The 23,131-nt window shown below is 44.5% G+C and overlaps 1 protein-coding gene across 34 annotated transcripts in view; it reads right to left on the reverse strand.

The window, feature by feature from the left end:
• The window catches only part of Rbfox1 (RNA binding fox-1 homolog 1), a 1,613,147-nt gene that overhangs the window by 26,531 nt on the left and 1,563,485 nt on the right, over positions 1 to 23,131 (reverse strand). For 19 of the 34 annotated variants that reach the window (XM_048790118.1, XM_048790102.1, XM_048790108.1 and 16 more), the window contains 2 exons: positions 11,870 to 11,912; positions 7,154 to 7,218 (listed from right to left, as the gene is read on the reverse strand). In XM_048790118.1, coding sequence (XP_048646075.1) covers positions 7,154 to 7,218; positions 11,870 to 11,912 — 108 coding nt within the window. Of the gene's footprint in view, positions 1 to 7,153; positions 7,219 to 11,869; positions 11,913 to 16,094; positions 16,135 to 23,131 lie in introns of all 34 variants that reach the window. The other 15 variants (XM_015490752.2, XM_048790117.1, XM_015490751.2 and 12 more) reach the window with 2 other exon arrangements.

The raw sequence follows: 23,131 nt of genomic DNA on the forward strand, positions 1-23,131 counted from the left end.
AAAAAAAAAAAAAAAAAAGAAGAAGAAAGAAAGAAAACAAGGTAAAGAAGTGGAGGGGTTTGATTTTTATCGCCACACCCACAAATGTTTCCTGAGCCAGGAAGCCTATCTCCTGGGTCTCCCTCCTTCTGCTTTACTAGGTCACTGCCTTCTCTGAAGTACATTCTTTATTTGCATGGAAATGGCTCCTCCGGAGACCTTGGAGAGCACCTTCCCACCAGGGCTTCTGACCTACCTCTGGAAAGCACAGGGGGTGGCTCAGCTGCCTCTAAACCTTTACAGCTGAAGGGCCCTGGGGGTGCTACTGCAAGTACAGGCTCTATTTGCTTTTCTGTGGCCCATCAAGTCAATGATCTGCAGCCTGGAAAGTGTGTAATTAGGCTATGACATGACCAAAGGAGTGTCCCACCTTGTCTTGTCACTGGCAAAAATGTCTCCCCACGTGACTGGGCCAGCTATGGTCCATTGGGCTTGGAATTGCCCTGAATGCCTCCCCAGCCCCTTGTTGGTCCAGTCTGTGGACTATTAGAGCAGTGCCCCCCCCACCCTGCCCGCCCGCACCTTTTTTTTAACTGCTTCAATTACATATTCACCGAGACACTGTTACAGATGAAGGGCCAAAGCCAATTAATTCTTGAAACAAAGATTTGAGCACTTTCTCTTTTTATGTGTGTGCCTGATGTTTGCCAATGAAAAGTAAGAGTCATGCCGGAAATAGACTTCTCAGGAACAGCCACATGGCTTCTCACCACTCAGAGTTTGGTGTCTGTGGCCTCCAGGGACAAAAGCCACAGCGATGTCACCAGGGAGGGCTGTATGTTCCCTCTTCTATAAACACTTCAGAACCAGCCAGAAGGCACCCAGTGGCTTCAGTGGCAAAATGGAGGACCGCTCAGGATGAAAGGCAGTTACCTTAGTGATGGTGAATCTTCCTTTTTTTTTTTTTCCTTGAGAATGCCCAGTTGGAACCATTTAAAAAGGAGCCCTGTCTTCTCTATCGTCTCTTTCATTAGGGAAGTTGAGTCTGCCTGGCATGGGAGCCTCCTAATGGGCATCTCCCAGGGACTGTCTTTCTCTCTGGCTGCCCAAGCACTGCCTGGGATAATCAGCTTTGCTTTTTCTTCTTAAGGACCCCGAACCACTGAGGAAGCAACCGAATCTGATGAGAAAGTGAACTTTATGCAAAAAGGGAAAAGAATGATTTGTAGGACTCTATGTGCATGCCTATGTATGGGCGTTCAATCTTGAGTTCCAATAACCAGCTGGACATAGTTTCATAGGCACTTGGGAAAGAAAGAAAAGTGTCCGGGGACTCACTTATGCCACATTCCTATTACAAGATGACAGAGCATCTTTTATTTTATTTTTATTGCAAAACCAAGAAAGCTCATCAGGATGAGTGAAGATAAAAGAAAAGACAAAAAACTAAAAACGATAACTTCAACACAGCACTCTCAGACAAGGGGCAGAGGACTATTGTTTTGACTCAACAGTCTAGAATCTAACTTCAAAGTAGCTTCCCCCTATCCCTTATCTCAGCTGCAAGGGACCATGAGGTCCCCAGAAGCCTCCGTGCCCTGCACCGTCTGTCCCTGTTGACCTGGGAATGCTGTCCTCCCCTCCACCAGGCTCTGCGGTGCTCTCACTCTATTTTTCCAAGAGTAGCTCTCTCAAAATAAAGAGCCCGGCATCAAGTTGCCAATACTCATTTGGCCAAACAAGGATGTTAAAAGTCAAATCGGATATTTAAAAAAAAAAAAAAAAGGTCCCACTTACTACTACCACCCTCATTTGCTAAATGGAGGGCCATTTTTAGCAGCCCGGGAGAAGAAGACTGGATAAAACCTGTGTGTTCCCCTGAAGCCAGAGCTGAGGACTCCGTCACTTTCTGCAAGTTCTTCTCTGTCTTGGTAAATAGCAAATGCGCCACTGTGGCCATTGCTAGGTCCTGGAGATCCTGCTTTGGCTAAGCAATTCCACCCCGTTGCCAGCTTTCCCCGTGCACACCACAAAGATCAGGCACCAGGGCTGCTCCTGCCGCACACCACACCGGAACGGCTTCCCCCCTCATCCGAGGCCTGGGGAGACGCTGGACACTGCTTGGCTCTCTGGTTTGCACTGCCTGCCCTTACCAAAGCTTCCACATATCAAACTTTCTGGGTTCTACCTTATGGCAAAAAAAAGGTAAAATCATCAAATCCGGAAAGTGCAACAAAAATTTTTTTAAAGTAATCTTTCTATAAAGAAAAAGGCCCTTCGTGGATAAATAAAAATCCCACTGGGGATGCTCATATGCTTTATATGCTGATGACTGCCTATGGTTTATTATAAGTCATTTATTGGATAAGGACTCCACAGAGAGTGGCGTATCATTTTCAATGCAGTTATTCGCCTGTCTGTTTTAACAACGGCATTTCTCTATTACTTAATCTAAGTCCAGAAAAAAAAAAAAAACCAAAAAACAAAAAAACAGTAACACTCCTAAAATAGAGAGGAAGTAGACTGCGTGGATGGAAATCAGTTCAAAGCCCTTTACTCCTTCGGTTCAGTGTGGACTGAGGTTCTACATAAAGGTCAAGTTGGTTCTATTTACTGTAATTTAGCTTATGATGAAGTGCTATGAGAAGACAGTGTTTTTCTTTCTCATTTTTCCTCTGTCTCCTTCCTTCTTCCCCTCCTTCTGCTCAGCCACCCACCACCTGTGCTCTGATCTTTCTCTTTCTAGGTACCTCCCTGCATCTAACCATCTGTTTACATAAGGCGTCTATCTATGTCATTGGAATAATTTTAAATATGAGTAGCCCAGATCCTCCCTGACCCCAAAGGTATGCCTACTTATATCTATTGAGTTCAAGAAAGAAATACTAATCTATTTCACTCTGAAATAGAAGGCTTTATGGAATGTTTTATTCATGGGTTATGAGCATCAGATTTAAATGATGTTCTAGCGTGTGCCTTTCATGTCTGCCTGAACTTGAAAGGCCCTCCCTTTCTTGCATTAAGATTTACCTAGATGCACTCGCAAGTCCCTGTGAGGCCCCCCAGTATAGGTTTGGGTACAGGGAGTGAGGTCCTTGATACCGGGGTATTTCCTTGGGTTCCTCTTAGGATGAGCTATACACAATTGCTCAGAGCTAGTTCCCAGGGTATCTTCTAATGCTGTCTCGACAATGAGACTTTCAGGTCTTGAAAAACAAATAACCAAAAAAAAAAAAAAAGAGGGATAAAATAAAACAACTCCAATCCTGTGACTGGCAATCTCCTTCACTCAGCCTAGGGACACCATGTGGCCTGGTGCTCTGACAGGAGGCCAAAGGCTTCCTGGCATTCAGGACTCTTCAAAGGAAATGCATGTTTTAAGTGAAGGAAGAAAATGGCTCCTGGTAACTCTGAGTGCAAGCATGTTGCTATGAAATTTTTAGAGTGAGATGCTGGAACACAGTATTGCTTTCTTCTCTAGCTGGTCTGTGGTTACTTTCTGCCTGAGCACGAGGGACCTATTCATGCACCAACCATTAGGAAATGTTAGAGTGTTAGCAAGCAGGACGAGATGACCAATGTCTGTCTTTCTAGTGACTCTTTTCTCTCCAAGCTATGTGCACGTCATACATATTTTCCTAGACATTTGTGGCACCATTCACAGGACAGGGAACCTTCCCCACCCCTCACCCCGAATTTGACTGCGGAAAGATGCAACAGGGGCCAAGTCATCTTACACACAGAAACCAAGAGCCAATCAAGAAGGAGAAGCCTGCCCCAGGCACAATTCAAGCAAGCCATTCATGGAGCTCATGTGATGACCCTGCCGAATCCAGAACGGAACACGGACACATCAGCAACACCAAGGGGGCATGCAATGACCAGATGACCATAGGCACCACCGCCATGCTTTGATTGGTTCAAGCTCAGAAAACAACCTCCTCCAGACTTTGAATGGATACCTTCCCGTAAATCAAAGTGAGATTGAAAGGTTGGGTGAGGTCAAGCGCTTGCCAAATGTTTCCTCCACGCCAAGAAAAAGATGTTCGCCTATCCCTGTTAAATTTGTCAATGAGACTATAAAATTACCTAGTTCAGCTCGGTCTTTTTCATTTGGGAAAAATCTCTGCCCACACCAGATGGTCTTCATTCTGGAGGCCAACACCCAGAGACTCTCGGGGTGCTCCGAGATATTCAGCATGTGATCATTTACCAGGAAGATGATGGGCAGAGAGTTTCCAGGTGCCCAGAGAAGACCTCTGGGCAGTCCTGAGGTTATTGGAGTTCAATGTTTTTCAAAGGTTCCTGAATCTTTAATTGGACGAGGGCTTAATTTGTGCTGATAAAAGGTAAAATTCTACCAACAGGGGACATCAAACTTCTTTCCCTTTCAAGATGTCTGATGAGTGAATCTCATGATTACAGGGAAAGTTTGTTGCCATTTTTCTTTTGATCAAACTGACAACCAGTGAGCATTTCCAAAACACTCTCAATGCCTGCTGATTCCCTTTCCTATGTTGAAGGCGTTTCTTTTCATTAAGAAGGTTATCTCTTTGTCTTCCTGTCTATCTTCCAGAGAAGAGGAGCTCAGAGCCGATGACTACTGATCTTATTCTGTGAGAGTGTAAAAATAATTTATCATCCTGTTGCCCTGAGATAAATTCTAGATACGTGGCATCTTTAATAGAGATTCAAAAGCTCTTCTGATAATTTCAAATTTCCCACCCCCAAAATGTGAGTCTTTCTAGAAGGACCTTCTTTCTTCATGTCTGCTTTCTAAAAATGTGAGGAAGCCCCACCATTTAACAGAGACACTTCATAAATCAAACCAGAAATGTAATTTTAGGGATTGTTTTCTGGTAATTCATCTATTACTGGAGTTTACCTCGATGAATAATTCCATGGGTGACAAGGATCTCACTCACGATAGAGTTAGGGAGGGCTGGTGATCAATTTCCACAGCAACCAAGAAGACCTAACGTGCAAATGTCTCTAATGAACAACAAGAGGCCAATTACGTGGGGGAGAACAGAGTTAGTTGGTTTCTTCAGCTGAAACAGTCCTACTGCACTGGGAATTGTAGAGTTATTAAAGATTTACCCATCCAAGAATGAGGGCATTTTTTTTTTCTGTAGTATATGCTGCCAATGAGAAATCTTAATAATATTAAAATGACAAATTTTATACATATATTTACATACATGGTATTCTAAAATGCAGAAAATTATAACTGAATTTTAGATGAATGCGAGTGGAAATAGCTAGCTTCTCAAGTAGCTCTATCGAAGAATAGAATTAAACACTGTTTATTTTGTTCAAATGTCTAGATTGGTCTCATTGAAGAAGGCGATTTTGCAATTTTGTAATTAACCTTTTTTCAACTTGGGGATGGATGCACTTATACTGAGAAGCAAGATAAACATTCAAAGAAATAAATCCGTTTAAGATTCTTATAATTATAAGGCAGGCTAAAGTTACTGTGATTATAATTACACACAAAGTGGGTGTTTGAGAATTTAGCATCTAGAGATATTTTCATAAAAATAATTAAGGGTTGTAGCTGAACCACTTTCCATTTGATACTGTGCAAATTTTCAGTGTTCGTAATTTAATAGCATTAAGTCTTTTCATTTGTAGAATGATCTTGAGTATTTTGAGATTGTCATCATTTTTATTAGCCTTATCGACCCTGTTTCCCTAATCCAGTGTCAGAGTGTGTTGAACATAACAATTTATATAAAACATTTTGCATCTTGGCAACTGATTATTGGGTAAGTGGATAATTTATGTATTTACAACTGTGTCTTGACAATGGTTTGGATTTCTTTGAAGCTCCCTAAGCCTTGAGAACTTGTTATGGCTGTTTATAAGAAAATAATACCTGTGTACAACCAGACAGCAGATCAAAACATTCTCTCTCTCTCTCTCTCTCTCTCTCTCTCTCTCTCTCTCTCTCTCCAAAGAGCCATTTGTTATGAGCTTATGCATGAGGTTTTCCAAGTGCAGCTTTTGAAATTCAGGGAAGCATTTTGCCCCACTAGGTTGCAGAGGAATTCTGTAGCTACAGTGAGCTAACCACCCATCTTGTGCGAAATGGAATGGTACTGCCGAGAAAGCACACCACAGCAAACCAGAGAGGAACTCAATTGCCACAGGCCAGGTGGGAGGACAGAGTGGCTGCGGCCTCTTCTCACTGAGGAGTCTAATGCACTGCCCGCTTACCTGTCTGACCCAGCATGCCTCAGCCACACATGCAAATTGTTATCATTATTGTTTTACTCATGAAACAGATTTTTAAATTAAAGGAGTCATTACCAAAAGTAAGCACCCTCTACGACCTTTGTGCATGCAGTGCATCCGAACATTCACATTTATGTCCTCAGAAAACAGAGCCAGGGAGTTGCATTCAAAATGGAAACGCACACTTTGTTTTCTTAAGGCACCTCTACAAAAATAGCTACAGCTTGCTGTTCCAGGAACCAAGTCATCTGTAAGTGCTGGGGAATCAAGCCACCCCCACACACCCGATCTGACTTCTGCATTTCTCAGACACTCTTGGGTCCCTTCCCATGCCAGTCTTCACGTGTGGTGTGCATTGCAAACTGAAGTTGACTTGTGTCTGTAGGATTGGACCCTGGGCATTGTCAAAAAGAATGAGCCTCCTTATGAAAAGCCAGAGGCACTTCCCATTCTTTTTATTCTGAATTAAAAAATGCAGGGAGGGGATGCTTCCCTGCGTGGAAGAAGGGAAAGAAGGTGCTTGGGAGGGAGGCAGACCTGCGGGATCCTTCCTGCGAGCTGACACCATGGGGTTTCATAGAAGACCAGACCACGGGAAGGCGGTGAGGGAGTGTCCGTGTGTGTGTGTGTGTGTGTGTGTACGTGTGTGTGCTTGTGCAAGGGATATGGTCGTGGGAATAAAGAGATCTGAAAAAGGGGTGTTCGGGGGCAGAGGCTCCTTGTCTCTGTGTCTTAGCAGAGAGGGTGGGGGTGCAGAATCAACTCCTGGCGACTGTTCACCCTCTCTGTGGCCTGTGTACCTTCAGCACAGGGTCTCACTCTGGGTGCTTTTTCCCCAGCCATGCATTGTCAGAAGACTGGAGGAGGGTCTTCTGTCCCACCAACTAAGTTTAATTGCCAGTCGTTGTCAAGCACAAGAAGGAAGGACCCTTACCTGTCACTGTAGGCAGCAGCAGTGGCAGGAGTGGGCTGGGCGTAGCGGTATGCAGCGTAACCACCCTAGAACACAAGGAGAAGGTGACTTAGGGATGCGGAGGAGCCCAACTTGGGGAGACCAGCAGTGAGACCACACCAGAAGAGCTGTACCCAAGTCTACCAATCTAAAGTCGAGGTTAATGAGAGCTTAGTATCAAAGCAGAAGGTACAAAACACACCGGAGAAAGAAGGGTTGAAACCAGGCCTGCTGCGTGTTAAAGGTTAGCGTGTGCCCACAGGAGAACCCAGGTCCCCTCAGAAGGCGACACCTGCGTGTTAATGGCGTGTTAATGGTGATGGGGGTTATTTAAATACTCTATACATGGGGCTGAACTTTCCAGATTTTTAAACTTGATCATGCTTTGCCTGTATTTGTTAGATATTAAATTTTATTTTTTCCATCCTTTATTATTTCCTTTTAAAAAAAAATCAAGTAAACCCTCCCATGTCTTATTTTCACACTTATTGTTAAAAATCAGATAACACTTCAGGTGAAAGTTCACTAGTAACTCCTTGCATATGTGGTCATGTAACCACTAAGTCTATTGAAGAGGACTGTCATTGGATGTCTAGACGTTACAGAAGTAACATAAAAATGAATTGTGAGCATCCTTTTAAAGACTCTGTTTTGGTCTAAAATTATCAAACTGTTATGTGTCTCTCAGGTTCAGATGGGGAATGTAGCGTGGAAATCACGATAAAGTCCTCTAATTTGTAAATAAAATCATTAAGAGAGAAAAAAAATCTGAAAAGAAGAAATAATTAACATTTAGTTGTATGTACCAGTAATTGCAATTGTTCAATTAAGCAAAGAGGACTAGCAAATGGGCATATTCGAAAGGAATTGTGTTCAGTGGAGCTTTGATTATCAAACTGTGAAAGGAACACAGCTTCTTGCTCAACGGACCACAGCGATATGTCAACCACTGTGGAACCATCTCAGCACAATTAACAAACAGGATCCAGTTTCCCTGAAAACACAGGGTCCCATAATCCTGAGGGAAGTGTTCTCACCCTCACCATAAAAGGGCAACTCAGGATAGAATTGTGTGTCAGACGTCATCTAACAGCCAAGTCCCAAGAGCACTAACTTGTCTTGACATTGATCCTATTTCTGGGGGAAGTTAAGCAGGAGGAGAAAAGGTAGATGAAGCCAGGGAAGCCGTGAAAAGCATCTTTCAAACTCCAGGCAGGCTGGTCTATCTCTTTCTAGCCACAGTTGACTTTCAGAATGGATCTGCAGTTGCTTGCAAAACAACTCTAAACAGCTAGTTTATCCTTAAAAAGTTCATGCTTTGGCTCAGCCTGGAGAAGACACATCTGAGACATCCTGACAAATAATCAACAGTAATTTGGAGCCAGTATTTTTAAAATAGCCTCCCTTATAAAAACAAAGTGTCAGTTTATTATTTTTAAAAAAGGTCTTAGCTATACACCACCTGGTGTTCCAAACACCATCTTCTCTAATTAGGAATGGGGGCAATCATTAAATGTGGGGGGCAGTCATAACACCAAAGCCATTGTCATACTAGTGCTGAGCCCTAGATGTGGAATGACGGGCTGAGCAGAAATGAGGTCACCGGATTTCTGGAGCCTTTCTTTTAATCCGATTGCCCGTCTTCTCGGGTTTCATGATGCATACACAAAGACACAGGTGTAGGAGTATGCATATTAAACTTAATGAGGTAGGAAGGGTCTAGAGTTGGGCAGCCGATTGTTAGGAGGCATTAGCTGCAACTGGCTGAAAACTGAGTGGAGAAAAAGTGTGTGTGTGTGTTTGTGTGTGTGTGGGTGGGGGAGGATTCTCTTCCCCAGAACAACAACAAAAAATTAGCATAGGTATTTGTACCAGGTGCCATGTAAATTGTGACTGTGTGACTATGCATTTGGTCCCAGCAAAGATTGCTAGCATTTGCAAATGCTCTTGTTTGAACTTCACTTATCTCCCCAATGTCTGCAGCAGGTAGCAAGTTTGCTAAATATTTTGCTAAATTAACTGTTTTAGTGCAAGTAGAAAGTAAAAAGATCCTCACTGGGTTGATATCTACCATAGGAACACAACTTGCAGGTGTGTAAAACAGGAATCCTGCAAAAAAAAAAAAAATGTGCTCATCCCTGAGGATTTGGGAATGCTCTCTACTGTGTACATCTGCATGTGTTTTGGCCATTTAGAGGAAATAAGTGTGTGTTTCTATACGAGATCCTGGAATTTGTTCACAAGCATTCCTGATTCAAAATTCGGCATCCTCATGTGCTGCTGTCTTCAGAGCAGGTGAGAAGACTTTGACCTTGATCAGTGGTCTCATCCCTGTCCAGCAGACCACATGGTAATGACAGAATTGCCCTAGATCTGTGCTTTCTAGTCAATAGTGTTTAGTGTCTACTGGACACTTGGATTGTGGGTAGGGCGACTAACTGAATATTTAATTTGCTCAATTTTAGTTAATGTGAGTTCAAATGTGAATAGCCAATTGCAGGAGGTGGCCACAGTGCTGGACAGCCCAAGTCTAAGTGGCCCCTGGAACCTGCAGTAATTGGGGTGAAAGAGGATTAAGTGGCTTGATACCACCATCCTTCTGTTACCTTGTCTTCCTCGCTATTTTTCTTTTGCATGAAATCCATACGAGGGAAAGAGTGCAATTGTGCATTAACTCCGTGCATGTGTGCACACACTATAAAATGATCCAAAAGTACACGTTGCTTTAATTTGCCTTTCTAACAGGTGACTTGGATCAACTTTATTGCTTTCTATTTTGCAGCTTTCCGGGCAGAGTTGCAGCTGTTGCGTGGCTTTATGTCTCAGAAAGGAGGTATCTCTGCTCTTGGGAGGTCACCAGACCCTGTTCATGTTGAGCCTGGTCCTCCCAGACCTCATGACAAAAATCAAGTCAAATAGATTTTTTTTTTTTCCTGCCGCCAAACCAAAGGAAAAGGGAATGATAAATACAACACAGCTCTACACATCCCACTCATAAACACGCTCATTTTCCACTTTGGCAGCAAACTGTAAATGGGTCTAAATATCAAAATAAATTTAAATGGACACCACTACCAAAGACAGGCATCCAAAGAAACCTGCTCTCCTAGACTGAGCTGTTTCCTCTGTTAGGGAATCCTGGAGGCCCCTTGGCATAGTCACCCACTGAAAATGCTCTGAGAAAGCATTTTCAAAATTGTGCTCATGGGAACGTTAATGATGGCAAGAAAAAAAAAAAAGATTCCATGACCAAACAGGTTGTGGAAATGCTGGGTTACGCTAGGTGAAGCAGGTATTCTACCTGTGGAACTTGGGAGAACAATACTGAACACTGATGAACTACTCAAGGTAACTTGGTGAAAGAAAATAAACTTTTCACCTCAGACTACACTTTTGGCAAAAGGGAGGTAAATGTTCATGTGCTGGAGGGAGGGGACGTGCTTCTGAGTCGGGCTATGTCATGTGTGGGGTGTGTATGTGTGTGCACACACGTGTGCATGCTTCCCTTCAGCACCAGGGCACCAGACAGCAGAAATGAGCCCGACCTGAGAGAGAGAGAGAGAGAGAGAGAGAGAGAAGCTTGCTCCTTGTCCAGGTGTAGCCACGGGCACGGACTCACTTTGTGCAAAGCAGGTGTATTGGTATACACACAACTCAAATTTTATTCAGTGTACTACCATTTGCAAGAACATTTGGAAAAGGAGACATTTAAATACAACCATGACTCCTTAGTTAATCTGCATTATTATACCTTCAGCTACTCGTGAAGTGTGGCAACAGAAACACAGTTTTCTTGAAATGTGACCCTAAAAGTTGATCTCAGGTATCTTAACTACTTTGCCTTCCCCTAGGTCCGAGTATCCGTTTTCATATTTGTGAGTTTTAAAATTTTTTAAAAATTTAAATTGGATCAATTTTCATGACTGAAAAAAAAAATCAGTACCTTGCTTGTTGACTTAATACTGAATAAAAATGAGAATTGCAGGTAACAGGAAAACTCATGTGATAAAGCACCCACAAATCATTCTCAGTTTGATATTCATCTTTCATTTTATTTGACAGTTTCAGTGTTAGTGATAGACCAAATCTGGAGACTCAGCCCGCAACAGATGTGTTGATTTTTTTTCTTTTCTTCCTACAAATCCAGTCACTTGGGCTTTTATTTGGGGGTTGCTTCCATGGCGAGAAATAAGGTTTGAGAGTTCTAGCAAGTGTGAAATAAATTCCTGACCAGTTATAACAAAACCAAGGAGGGTTATTAAATGTTAGCTCTGTGGACCCCATGTTGGATATAAGGACTCCAAGAACCTACCAAAAAATGGCCCAGGCAATTGGTTCAATGACACCCTCTAATTATGTTTTTTTGCTAAATTTATATTGATTGAGTCCAGATAAGGCCAAGAAATTAAGAGCTGAGTTTAGACCTCCAATTTAGTATGCTTGTGATCCAGCAAGGCTCACGGGTGCGGCTGTCTGACTTCAGTCATGGAAACAGCCTCCGCGTAACTATGGACCTATCAGAAGACAAGGGGGTGATCATCCCTACCCTAGAGCTCACATTGAAACTGGAAAATTCAGCGAGCTTCTCCTTCGATGTTAGAAAACGTTTCCCCCTCCCCAGAACTGTCTCGTTAGTAAGGATTTCACAGCAAACCCACGACAAAGTGATGAGTTTTTCCACCAGTTGGGATTTCATACCTGCAGCAATTTATTGCCATACACAGGCTCTTGATACACTACTCTATAAGGAAACAGAAATGTAATGTTTTCAATGCAAAAAAATGAAATAAATAAAAGAAGATGCATAAGTCAGACAGATTCCAGAGTAATTCATTTACAAGTTTGCTTTTCTGAGGTCACTGAGACAGGGGAGTGACCCACTAGATCAAAAGGGGAACCGGGCTTGGCCAAAAGCTTGTAGCTGCAAGTCTTTATTACGGAGACTCCCAAGGAGGCTGAGATCACGATCCATGCACACTATTTGTAGTTGGGATCTAACCTGTGTTTATTTTTAAAGAAGTTAAAAAAACGATAATTTCATGGCTTTTCAACTTGCGAAACACAATCCAATGTTTCAAGCTAACTACAGGGAATTTGTCTCTTTATCTCATGACTGGAATTCTCCAGTCTACCTGCCTGGGAATTTAATTTGGAGGCCTAATTATGTAGGCAGCTATGACAATGATATAGTAGCAGCCACAACTACATCAGTGGCTCTATTTGCTAATAATATCAACTAATAACACAGTGGAATTGTATTTCACAAATTCATGAGTCACACTGAGGCTACCAAACCTACTTTTAGTAGACTTGACTGGAAAAACCTATGGGTGGGCATGTTTAAAAGAGATACTGTTAACACACAGGTCCCTAACGCATCACTTCATTGAAATCTAATGCTGACAAGGACTCGGTAGAACCCTCTACAGACTGGAAACCATTGGGGATGTGAGTTATTCACGAGCGATCTCTCCTGCATGTGGACTGAATTTCAAGAGAAACTCTCTAGTTCCAGGAGAAGATATCAAGAGTTTGGGCATTTTTAGGGATTTAGGAAGCTGCCTATAAATGTATGTGTGTATCTATTTTTTTTCTCACATAATCTGATTTTCCTTTTGAGTCAGTTTTATTTAACCTTGCCATTTAAGTTAAAATCTAAGCTTGTGGAGCTCTGTCAAAGTTCTTGTGTCCACCCTCGGCAGATCTCACGGCATATCTGAAGGTTTCAAATAAAGACACGGCGCTCCAGGGCCCTGCCATTCCTATACTGTCGGTCTTCTCTGACTTCTCACCCTCTTCCTTTCCTTTCTTAGGTTTTTTCAAAATTTGCAACAACTTTAATTGGCCGGTTCAGTGCTTGAGTGTGGCCTCTGCAGCCAGATCATTGTGGCTTCACGCTTCCAGGTCAGGAAAGATAATGAGACAAATTATTTCATCTTTTTTTTTTTTTCTGGGAAAAAAGAAATATTTCCTCTTCTAAAAAAAACAACATGGAGGTGATGTGCTCCCTGTCTTCCTGGGTGTGTGAGAGGAGGGATACAGCTTCCCCGCTGAGCCCCTCATCTCTGGAACAGAGGACGCTTGGTGAATTGACCCTGGAATGACGGAGGGCAGGCAGCCTCATGCTGCCCCTCTGCTGGCTCTTACTAAAAGTGGGGTCTCAAGAGCAAAGACTCGAGTTTGTATTTGGGAGAATTCCCACTTCCCAGTGTCCCCAAAGCCAGGGACACTTCTCTTTCCTGAACTTAAATATCAGTGGCATGAGGACACCTTTTTATCTTAAGACACGTGGTTGACAGAGTGACATGAATGAAGAAGGCAGTGTGTCCAGCCACGGCGTCCGCCAGAAACTGGTTATCATGGAATTCAGGAATGGTGTGAACATGCGTCTGGATGTCACTGAGACACCTCCTCCAGGACGCCCTAGTGGCTGCACTCAGGAACCCCAGGCACCCCTAGCTAAAGGGGCTCCTTTCACATTGACCTTGAGCACCTTCCTCTCTCTCCCTCCTACTGCCTGGCTCATCGCCGACCTTCTCCAGTTTCTACCCATAACTTGTCAAAATTTTTACAGCTCTCATAGAATTTCACTTCCTCTGGTCCCTCTTTGCATTTTCAATATCTTTGATCAACAGCCGCGTCCTTTGCCCTCTTGCCGGAGGATACCAGCATGGATCCTGGTGAAGCTCGGGCAATACCTCTCTTCCACCTCCCGGCTAGGCTCTGGCCTGGAGGGGTCTACAGCTTCCCTGTGAGTGGAGTGGAAGGTTCCACGGGTCCGGGATACTTTAGTCCTCAACTCTGGCTTTAAGTGTGTTTCGTCCCTGCTGCTTTTTAAGTGTATCTTTAATTTGACACACTTTTTAATGCACACTAAGCAATAGTAGTTACCTTGTAGTTTGATATGATAGTTAAAAACTTAAATTCCTGTCTTTTTAAGCCAATGTGGTATGTGTGTCTCCATGGTGACCAGAGGCAGCCTTCTCCTGAGGGCTCAGCTCTTGGGGAGGGTGGACACTTCTCCTTTCCCCTAATTTCTACTTAGCTCCTGTCTGATGGCATCTCTTAATCTCTTGGTACCCTGGTGTAGGCTGGCACCTGGCCCTCGCCTGTGCCTTCTCTGTTTCCCACCTGCCTGGCTCTGTGGATCTTCTGAGCGAGCCTGATGCCCCAGTCCACGCACACTCCTGGTGACCTGCTCTCCTAGCTTGTCCTTCCTGTGGCAAGACCACCGTCCCTGCCTTCGGGCAGCTTCTACTTCCTGCTAAATGAGAATCTGTGAGGCACGGAAAAGATATGGGTTTGAAATATGCAAAGGGCAGGGTGCCAATTGATAAATCAGTGAAGTAGCATTTTCACCTCGGGAAGAAACCAAGGCACTTGGAAGTGGACACTCCATAAGTGATGGCTGAATTACTATGATCTTTATTTCTATCACTAGGCTCAGGGACATACTCCCCCCGCCCACCTTTGGATGGGTGCTGATGAAAATAGCTTTCTTTCCAGTGGATTTGATTTTTTAAATTTCTCCATCCCTCATCTACACCCTTCTGTTCTCCAAGTTAAACCATAAAATAATAGTAATAAAGCCCTAAACTCAGATATACCAATGACAGTCCCTTCATCTGCATGATCTCCCTGTGGACAACTAGAGGCAGGGACTTGGGATTCATAAGGTACAGGAGGATAAGGCTGACTCCACACTGCTTGGTCCCTGCCGCTCTCACCACCTAAAATGGCATGGACCCAAGGAGGATGTGACAAGGAGCAGCTTAAGTTACACCAAAAAATGAAAACAGGCTGTTAACAGAGTTCATAAAAGCATGTAGTCCACTCATTTTATAACAGGAAAATAAAACCCATGGATGATGGTACATATAATGAATAACAGAACTTGACTAAGTCCATCGTTGATGGAGATTAACACTACATCTCAGAACTGTAGTGATCTGAAATTCAAGAGGAATAAAATTAAATAAGCAGTGTCTCTCTCATTTTCTAGGAAATGGCATCAATTTGATCAGAAATATAGTTTTATTTTTCTTTGTTATCTAGCCTATAAAACAACAAATATGATTCCACTGACTTATTTGAGGCCATTAGTAATAAAAATTATGTGATTTTGAGAGTCCCTCCTCAATACTGCCCACTTATTTTGTTTGTGTTTGTTTCAAGTAATTTTCTTAAAATTGATGTTTGTATTCTCATGTGGAAGAATCAATTCATCTAGGTGAATGTAGGTGAGTTAAACTATGGCCCCCATAATGAGAAACACCCTATTTTTTCCAAGGAGGAAAAGTTTGACAAAGTGGTACCGATTACCAAAAAATTAAAGTTGGGTAAATGTTCTGGGGAAATAGAATAAATGGTTGAAGAAAATAAGAAATTAATGTTCAAGTCTACATACATTTTCTTGGGAGATTTAGGTGTTTCTTGGTAAACTCATCCATGTTCAGAGACAGAGAGACTCTTCCTAGGGTGGTTGTGATAAGTTAATTATATTTATCAGGAAAGCATCAAGAATGGTAGCCATGAAAATACCGTTAAACCCTCTATAGCTGGTAACTACAGCTCTTCTCCTAAATATTACACCAAGAACACTCAGGCCATATTGAGAACTCTGGAGACAGTTTCTTGGGGGATAGGGTCTTCCATTGGGCCCGGGAGAAGCGCTACCTTTTTGGGGGGGACTGTGTCAATTCTGAAGCTGTTGAAGGAGTTAATTCCCCTCAAACAGCGAGGGATGCTTCTTATGAGCTCAGGAGCAGAAGTCTTTCTGCCTGGGAGGCAAGGCTCTGGGTTCGTTCCTACAGACCTGGAGGAGGAGGTCTGACTACACCGCATGGAGGTTTTTGCAGCAAACTTGTAAAAGGAATGACTCTGGGCGGAAACAAGGACAGCATGCACGTTAATGAATACTTACATAAATGTCTGCACCATAAAATCCATCCTGGTAAACAACACTGCAGGGTGCACACACAAAGAGAAACATCCATATTAGTGCATTTCCCCATGCGGACACGCCAACCCCTGCACGGGCCAGGTTAGTCTGGTCACAAGATCCGAAACACAGGAACCCAGGAGAGTTTTCACACTGATTAAGGAGGTTGGAGACAGCATGGGTCGATCACATCAGGACAATTAGGCTGGGGTTCGGGGCGGGTCCAGAATTGGCACGTTTGGCTGGGCACCCAGCTTCCTACTCTCTTGGGAGGAGGTATGGAGATGTGCAACTTGGAAACGCAAAGAGGATTGACATGTCTTGTGAGCGGCCCACACAGACACGAGCATCTTAAGAGATCAGAGTTTGCAGTCAGGCCACAGAGCTCCCCCCAAAACACAAAACAAAACATCTGTGTAAAAATAGGATTGCAATGGGGAGACACACAGAGTGCAGCGCTCTGACTATGGGTCTGAGCTGGAAGGCCCTGGGGAGCTGGGCAGGCTGTGCTATGGTACTGGGTGATTCTATCAGCCACCCTTTCATGTGTATATGTGTGCAAGTATATTTTGTGCATGAGTGTATGTGTTAGTATGTACAAGTGTGTAGGAATAGGGATGCATGTGTGAACTTGTCTATATGACGCTCTGTGTATAAACACGTGTGCATATCTTCATGAACGTGTGTCCATATCTGTATATGTATGCATGTGCTCTTAAACACACGTGTGTTGCATGCATGTGTTATCTTTGTGCATTCACGTCGATTCAGACTAAGCAAAGTTTCACATCATGACTCAACAAACCCAAACCCCAGGAGCTCTCTGATCACTGCCCATATATAGTCATCATCCCAGAAAGGAGGGTCTTCAACAGGGGAAGGAAGTGACCCTGCACTTCCTCACCTAAAGCAGCTCATAGGTCTGTCTGTGATCATGGGCACCTGACTGATATTTCCTAAGCGGTTTTTAAAACGGTTTGATGAGACTCAAATGCACCTTGCATACCTCACAGATGTAGGTGAGAATGACCAGGTATCTGGAGTATAAAAATGTATATTTCTAAGTGTGTACTTTTCAGAGGATGGTGGTTGTTATTAATAACCTTCCCATAGAGCCTCCAGGGAAGTTTCTAGATGATTTATGACTCTGGCAAAGGACCAGCCAGCCCCTCTGTGGAAGGGCGCCAGGCTTTGACATGGCAGGATTCCAGGAGAGGGCCCCACATGTAAGCCAAGCGCACTGATCTCAGGGCAGGTGCCCAGGACCCAGGCACACGCGCAGACACACACACGCCAGCGACACTGGTTTGCTGGAGAACACAGCAGTGTCTTCTCAGAGCCTTTTCGAGTCGATCCGCTAAACCCCAACTGCCCTTATCCTTAAAGTGTGGCAGGGATTTCACACGCACAGCGCTCGGCTGTTGTCCCTTTGATCCGGGAGGGCTGCGGTTCACGAGAGCCCTTGTCACGCAGCGGAAACCCTAATCCACGGTGCCGAGGCGTGCAGCATCCCGAGCTGAGCTTTGAATTCCCTTTCCACGTTTCCAACATAAAAAGGCAGCGTCCGCCGGGGGTCAGGAGGCAGGGTCAGCCTCCGCCACCGCGACGTGGAGCAGATCTGATGGAACAGGCGAGCAGCAAATATTTAGCGCGGCCCAAACCACAGAAAGGTGGTTCAGCCACACCAAGGGAGCCGCTGCCCAGCCCTTCTCCCCACCATGCCTCTGCACATGCGCTTGCTGGTGCTGCGGATGCCTTTTCTCCGAGTACCCTTGTCCACAAGCAAGGGGTCGCCCTTCAAGGGCCAAGGGAGATGGGAGACACATGGGCACTCGGGTAAAATGTCAGCCTCCCCAATCAACAGTGAGCTGCCTGGGGCAAAGTTCTTAAGACATCTGAGCTTCATGTACTCATTTGCAAAAACGGGGAGAGATCAGTCTGTGTCCACCTCGAGGCACATGGTGTGCATGCGTGCAGTGCTTCCTGAGCCAATGCTTGCAAAGTAACAAGCTGCAGGCATAGCACCCTAGCTCCAGATGTCACCCTCTCTATGATCCAACGCCCACCTGAAGCTGAGGTACTCCACCCACCTTTGAATACCAATATCAGAGTTTCAGACCCTCACCTGAGCTACTCATCAGTGCCACTTCAAATTAAAGATATCTGTGCATGTGCCCCACTTGGCCTTAGAAAGCTGCAGTCATAGGGTCTCTCGGTGTCCCCTCTCTTGGTGCTTGACACATTACTGCCTGCCTACAAGATGCAGAATACCTGTTCAGTGAGTTACTGACATATTTTAAATGGGAGCTTGGACATCTAAAGATGGCAGAGGGTGACAGAGGATGGTTTAAGGACTCCAGACAGAATCACTAACAGGTCAGGAGGAGGGAGTCCAGGGTCCCAGGTTTGCCTCTGCTTTGGTTGTTCACCAACAATAGCTGCTGTCCATGGAGGGGAGGGGTGGGGAATAAAGTTCAAGACTGAGCCCTCAACTAGGAGACCAGTGCAAGGGACTAGGCAGGAGGCAATCCAGGTGTGAACTATATTCATTTTAATCACACACTAATCTGTATTTACAAATGGGAAACAGTGCCTTTTTCTCAATGTAGGTAGAATGTAGTCTATCTCTGATCTATTGTGAATAATGGAGAGAAAAGCAAGCCTACTCCCTGGGCACACAGCAGGGGCCCGAGTGGAGCCACTGGATAGGGCTGAGGCTGGCCTTCTCTGGGAACCTGGTCCCTCCTTACAACAGGCCAAGTTATCATGCACTGTGCCCAGTTGTACCTGTGTGCACCAACAGCTCCCAGAGTGAGAAAGAACACCCCTGAGGGTCACCTCCAGGAGGGTCCCTAGTTCCATGCTCTGCCCTCCTCCATGTTTTGGGGCTGTGACATCCCAAATATATGAGACACTAAAGCAGGAGAAGCTGCAGTCTACCTGCCTCATGTCGAAACAGCTAAACAGATAGAATAGGAGGGCCAGCGCGCTACCTCAGAAAGGTTCACTGTGCTCTGAGCCACAGCTGAACCTGCCCTCACTGAGTGTAAAGACAGTGGAGCCCACAGTCACAGCCAGGCACATAAAGAGGACCCTGGGGCTGTGATGCTCACTGCAGGAGGGGGAAGAGGTGTCCTGAGGGAGTCTTAGAAGGAGGCGGGCCACCCGCAGAGACGGAGAAGGCTGAGGCAGTGACACAGAGCTCTAAAAGCCTTAGCTGGGAAGACCCAGAGGAAGGGCAGGGCAGACCAAGGGAACAGCCGGGCTGGGCCCAGTGGCCAAAGCTGTCTGGCTCCTTGAAGGGCCTGGAGGAAGGGCATCAGTCTAGCTGCAGGGTCTTCATCGGCCACCAGAATGTGGCAGCTTCATGGAGAGAAGTGTTCCAAAGATTCTTGCTGCCTTTCTGAGCCACACTGAGAAGGGGTTGCTTGTTGTTTTACCAAGTTTAGCAAAGGCATGGTGTGACAGCAGTGAGGGAGGGGCTGGGGAGCCAGCTTCACGACCACCCTAGAAACTGGGGAGCTAATGTGGCCCTCCTCGTTGGTGGATGGAACCACACTGCCTAGTGAAATGCCTTGGGTTTTTCTCTTGAGTTATGAGTCACTGTCACTCACAGGCACCATGGGACAGTCCCTGGTCTCACACTCCGTGTCAACCCCCGTTGTACCCTCCTAACACTCCCATGCCGAGGATAATTCTACCATCTCCTCTTTAGACACAAAGGAGCAGAAACAAAGAGAGCCGGTCCTGGCGTGGCTGGGATTCTGGCCCGGGGAGTCTGGCTGCACAGCCCAAACTCTTAACTACATGGCAGGCATCAGTGGTCAAACTGGAACATGCTTCAGAGTCCCCTGGAGCACTGACTGAAACACAGATGGCCGGGCCCTATGCCCAGCCCAGAGGTTCTGATTCAGTCCATCTGGATGGGGAGGGACATCTAAGAATTTGCATTTCTAACAAGTAATAGGTGATGTTGATGCTGCCTGTTCGAGGGCTAAGAGGATCATTGCTGTATGAATCATCACCCCCAAGTGTAACTCTATGTGTGAGAAAAAAACTGAAGCCCAGCCTCCTAGGTCCTACTCTAAAAGAATTGCTGGGTTTGGGAAAGCTCTTACGAAAGTATCATACTATTTTCAAGAAGGTGTCCAATGTGTTTGTAAAGCCTCATCAAACAGGTGCACTTAAAATATCAGATATGTAGGGAAAGAAGGACAGGGAGTCCATGTCCGGGATGTAGCAATAGATAAACCACAGCTCAGTCACAAGAGAAGAGGGGCTGTCATGCAACGAACAGGTGCCATCCTATTTGAATGCAGAGATGGTCTGTCTCGTCATGCAAAGGTAATTGTATTGCTTGTCAATCACTTTGGGCCTGCAATATGCTCTTGCAAGAACATAATGCAAATGTACCTCTCATTTTCTTAGAAAAGTAATAGCAGTGGTTAAATATTTGGATGAATGCAAGCAGGGGATGATTGTACTATAGCAAATTGGTTTACTTAAAAAAATAGAAAAAAAGAAAGATTGAAGGTATAGAATGCCAGAAACTATACGATGTGTTTGTGTAATATAATATATACCAACCACAAATATATTTTTGTAGGAAAGGCTATTTAAAACTTCTCCACCCTGCTGCCCCTTCTAACAGGAAAATAAATTCAATTTTTGAATGTGTTCAAATATAGCTATTTGTGAATGGCTATCAGGTGGGTCTATGAACTCACTCCTATTTGTTGGAATTGTGTATTTGTACACAAACATTTTCCCAGGGAAAATGCATATTTGTAATCAGATTATCCAAGGCATCTATGAAATTCACTCCCTTTCCCCCAAAAGCTTTAAAAACTACTGGTCTATAGTGTTTGTCTATACATCCACTCAATTAAGAGAGGTTTTTGTTATATTTAAAATTGGCTAAGAAACTAAGTAAAAAAAAAAAATGACACTAAAAACACCCACCCCATACACATGCACATACACACACATTAAAAAAGAAAGAAAAAGAAAGAAAGAAAGAAAGGAAGGAAGGAAGGAAGGAAGGAAGAAAGGAAGGAAGAAAGAAAGGAAGAAAGAAAGAATGAACTATAGAGAGTTTTGGAAAGTATTATGAGAATAGGTAATGATAACTTTTGTTCCTAATGTTCATATGAAATGAAAAAGTTCTTCAGCATCAGATAAAACAGACACTCAGAAAGATAAAATAAGAAGGTATGACTGGTTTACAGAAAGATGTCTCACGATCCCAGAGATGGGGCACAGGGGCTCTCTAGGACTCAGTGTGACAGCATTCCCAAAGGAGCTATTTGTGGGTTTAATTCTTGCCCTGACCAACTTTATGATGTTCCTCCTGGGATAATACCACTTCTTTCTTAGACCCAACATGACCCAGAGTCACCTCAAAATAGTGTCCGAGGTAACTCTGGAAGCTGTATGTAAGAGTGTCATGATTAAATAACCAAGAAAGTACAGAATACCTTGCTTGAAGATACCAGAGGAGGAAGGCCAAAACCCTGTAGCTAATGCAGGATGCTTAGGCTTAGAATAAAAAAGAAATACCTTGCAATGATGTCCATCACCTAAGAGATTCTGTCAAATGTGAGTCATGGGAAGAGGGACTGGACATTGTCACTTGGCTATCAAAATAGAATTCAGGATCAAATCCAAGGAGAAATATGGAAAACCTCATCCATTCAGCTGAGAGTGTTCACTAGTTGAATTCTTAGTCTCAATGGTTATCGTCCATAACAATCCAGGCGCCTCTGTCCAAAACCATCTCTGTGGGTTGCGGGTAATGGAGGTCTGTGAACAGCAGGTGCCCTCCAGCACAGACCTCACGAGTACATGGGGTCAGAGATGTAGAATTTGCCTGTGAACTCAACACGGGCAGAAGAGGGCCCCGAGGAAGATAAGAGCATTAGCCACTGACAAAAGTCAGTAATTACATCAGCTGCAAGCCACCAAACAAGAGCCCTGTGGTGGGTGACTGAGCTGTGACCTTGCGAGGGTCTTCCTGTTTCACCCTCTCGCAACCCTGGGGGACGGGAAGGCCCATTCTTCACTCTCCTACTGACGAAACTGGTCTAGAGCTTGATTAAGCTCCCCAGGGTCTTTTCGGGACTGGGAAAATCCCAAGGATGCTATTTTCTAAGTCACCACCCCTTCTCCTCCATTCAGGCTGCAGTCAGTAGTGAGCTGGCTGGCTGGGTTCAGGGTTTCCCGCCTGTCCCTGTGTTCCCTCCATGGTCCATGGCACAGGGCTTGCCTCAGGAGAAATGATCAAGCATGATGTTCCCGGAGGTTTCTATTTAAGCATGTAAAACAAAACAGAACAGGGCCTCCTCCCATGTCTTCACCTGCTAGTAGGAACAGGAAATGGGTGAGGGGAAGGGCATCCTTAGTCAATCTTTTTTTGTGTCAGTTTCTTAATGTTGGAGGCCTCCAAGGGCCTCTCAGGGCTCCACAGAGGTAACTACAGAGGTTCTGCAAGGCATTCCCAATCTTCCAGGAGAAAAAAATACAGAAGCCAAATGATGTAGGATAAATAATGAAAAATTTGGCTGGAACTTTATAACAGTATAAACTCAGAATGGATGCTTCATGAAGAACAGTTGGCAGTGAGATATGTGCTCAAGTTGTGACAGTCAGAAAGATAATTCTTCCTGGGTAAATGCAGTTCACGAGGTGAGGTCTAGGTGAGAAAAGATGGAGACCACGGCATGTGGGACAGAATCAAGGACCAAGATCTCAAAGTGCCGATTTAGGAAATGTTGGGACTGAAGCACGTCCCTGATCTCCTCTCTTCTGGGAAGCCCTGTCTGAACACTCAGGCTGGGCTAGGGACCCTTCTACCTTACCATGTCTGTTGAAAAGGTTAGCCTGCATGTCGGCTCCTAGCCCAGCTGGAAGGATGCCTCTGCGGGTGCTACTGGTCTCTGCATCTTTCATGCAGAGTGTGGGTGTTGAGCTGAGGGGTTTGGAAATGAGAGCCATAGGAAACCCACACTTGCTCTAAACCA

Source organism: Marmota marmota, unplaced genomic scaffold (assembly GCF_001458135.2).
Source record: "Marmota marmota marmota unplaced genomic scaffold, marMar, whole genome shotgun sequence".
Classification (NCBI taxonomy): Eukaryota; Metazoa; Chordata; class Mammalia; order Rodentia; family Sciuridae; genus Marmota; species Marmota marmota.